Here is a 2140-nt window from a genome sequence, read left to right on the forward strand (position 1 = left end):
ATGGAGTTTCGCTCTTGTTGCCCAGGCTGGAGTGCAGTGGCACAATGTCAGCTCACCGCAACCTCCACTTCCTGGGTTCAGGCGATTCTCCTGCCTCAGTCTCCTGAGTAGCTGGGATTACAGAGCACGCCACTATGCCCAACTGATTTTTGTATTTTTAGTAGAGACGGGGTTTCCCAATGTTGGTCAGGCTGGTCTTGAACCCCTGACCTTGTGATCCGCCCACCTCATCCTCCCAAACTGCTGGGATTACAAGCATGAGCTACTGTGCCTGGCCTACTGATTCTATTCTTAGATGACAAGCCTCAGCTGGGCATGGTGGCTTACACCTGTAATCCCAGCTCTTTGGGAGGCAAAAGCAGGTGGATCACCTGAGATCAGGAATTCAAGACTAGCCTCATCAACATGGAGAAAACCTGTCTCTACTATAAATACAAAATAAAGCCAGGCATGGTAGTGCATGCCTGTAATCCCAGCTACTCGGGAGGCTAAAGCTGGAGAATCGCTTGAACCCAGGAGGCAGAGGTTGCAGTGAGCTGATTGTGCTACTGCACTCCAGCCTGGCGACAGCAAAACTGTCTCAAAACAAAAAACAGACTGGGTGCGGTGGCTCATGCCTGTAATCCCAGCACTTTGGGAGGCCAAGGCAAGCAAATCATAAGGTCAAGAGATCAAGACCATCCTGGCCGATATGGTAAAATCCCATCTCTATACAAAAATTAGCTGGGCGTGGTGGCACACGCCTATAGTCCCAGCTACTCAGGAGGCTGAGGTAGGAAAATCGCTTGAACCCAGGAGGTGGAGGTCGCACTGAGCGGAGATCACCACTGCACTCCAGCCTGGCAACAAGGCGAGGCTGTCTCAAAACAAAACAAAACAACACAACACAACAGAACCAATGCTTACTGCTAAAAACAGTACTTGAAGTATGTCCATTTCCTCACAACTTAAATCTGGATTAAAGCATCAAGACTACTTACATTTGGATCAATACAGTGAAAAAGATCAATTTCATTTAAATGCTTAAAATTATCACTTCCTCCAAGACAACTGTATAAAATAAAAAACAAAAGAATTAAGTCTCTTCAGAGAGTCTAAGATCAATGAAAAAGCAAGCAAGTCAAAGGTATTCAGTGTGTGAATAACTATTTTACATCATTAGATAAAAAGTTTAATTTACCTGAATGTAAGTTTGGATTTTTCAAAATTTACATTAACATCCTTACTGTCTTCAACACAAAATTCAATGAAGACATAGTCCCTTCGATCGTACCACTTTGCAGAAGCAGGCTGCCTATAAAAGGATAAAGTAAGGAAAGTCAAGCTGGAATTGATTACATTTACATATTAACCTTCAACATTTATTGTTAAGTAAACATATTTCTCTATACCATTATAGCATTATTTTGGGGTAGTTCACTACATTAACTACAGTTTTACCCTAATAGCTATATTCCAAGTTAAAACAGGGCTCTATGGCCAGGCGCTGTGGCTCATGCCTATAACCCTAGCACTTTGGGAGCCCAAGGCAGGCAGATCACGTGGTGAGGAGTTCAACTCCAGCCTGCTAACATGGTGAAACCCTATCTCTACTAAAAATACAAAAATTAGCTGGGACCAGTGGCACGTGTCTATAATCTCTGCCACTCAGGAGGCTGAGGCAGGAGAATTGCTTGAACCAGACTGGGAGGTGGATGTTGCAGTGAGCAGAGATCGTGTCACTGCACTCCAGCCTGCGCTACAGAGCAAGACTCTGTCTCAAAAGCAAAAATAGGGCTCTAACAATATTTAGTTTCAGAATGATTCCAATTTCATAACATGAGGGATTTAAAAACCAAACAATGGTTAAGAGAGTTAGCCTTATCTAGTCCTATAATAAAAAATTACTTGGCTGGGTACAGTGGCTCACACCTGTAATCCCAGCACTTTGGAAGACCAAGGCAGGCGGATCACTTGAGGCCACCAGAGCTTAAGACCAGCCTGCCCAGCATACCAAAACTCCATCTCTATTAAAAATACAAAAGCCGGGCGTGGTGGCTCACGCCTGTAATCCCAGCACTTTGGGAGGCCGAGGCTGGTGGATCACGAGGTCAAGAGATCGAGACCATCCTGGTCAACATGGTGAAACCCCGTCTCTACT

At 44.7% G+C, this 2140-nt stretch overlaps 1 protein-coding gene across 1 annotated transcript in view; it reads right to left on the reverse strand.

The window, feature by feature from the left end:
- The window catches only part of PTGES3 (prostaglandin E synthase 3), a 26139-nt gene that overhangs the window by 11525 nt on the left and 12474 nt on the right, over positions 1-2140 (reverse strand). The window contains exons 2-3 of the mRNA XM_017536146.2: positions 1181-1294; positions 981-1050 (exon numbers count right to left, since the gene is read on the reverse strand). Of these exons, the coding sequence (XP_017391635.1) occupies positions 981-1050; positions 1181-1294 (184 nt within the window). The remainder of the gene's footprint in view (positions 1-980; positions 1051-1180; positions 1295-2140) is intronic.

The sequence above is a fragment of the Cebus imitator genome, unplaced genomic scaffold (genome assembly GCF_001604975.1).
Source record: "Cebus imitator isolate Cc_AM_T3 unplaced genomic scaffold, Cebus_imitator-1.0 Scaffold96, whole genome shotgun sequence".
NCBI lineage: Eukaryota > Metazoa > Chordata > Mammalia > Primates > Cebidae > Cebus > Cebus imitator.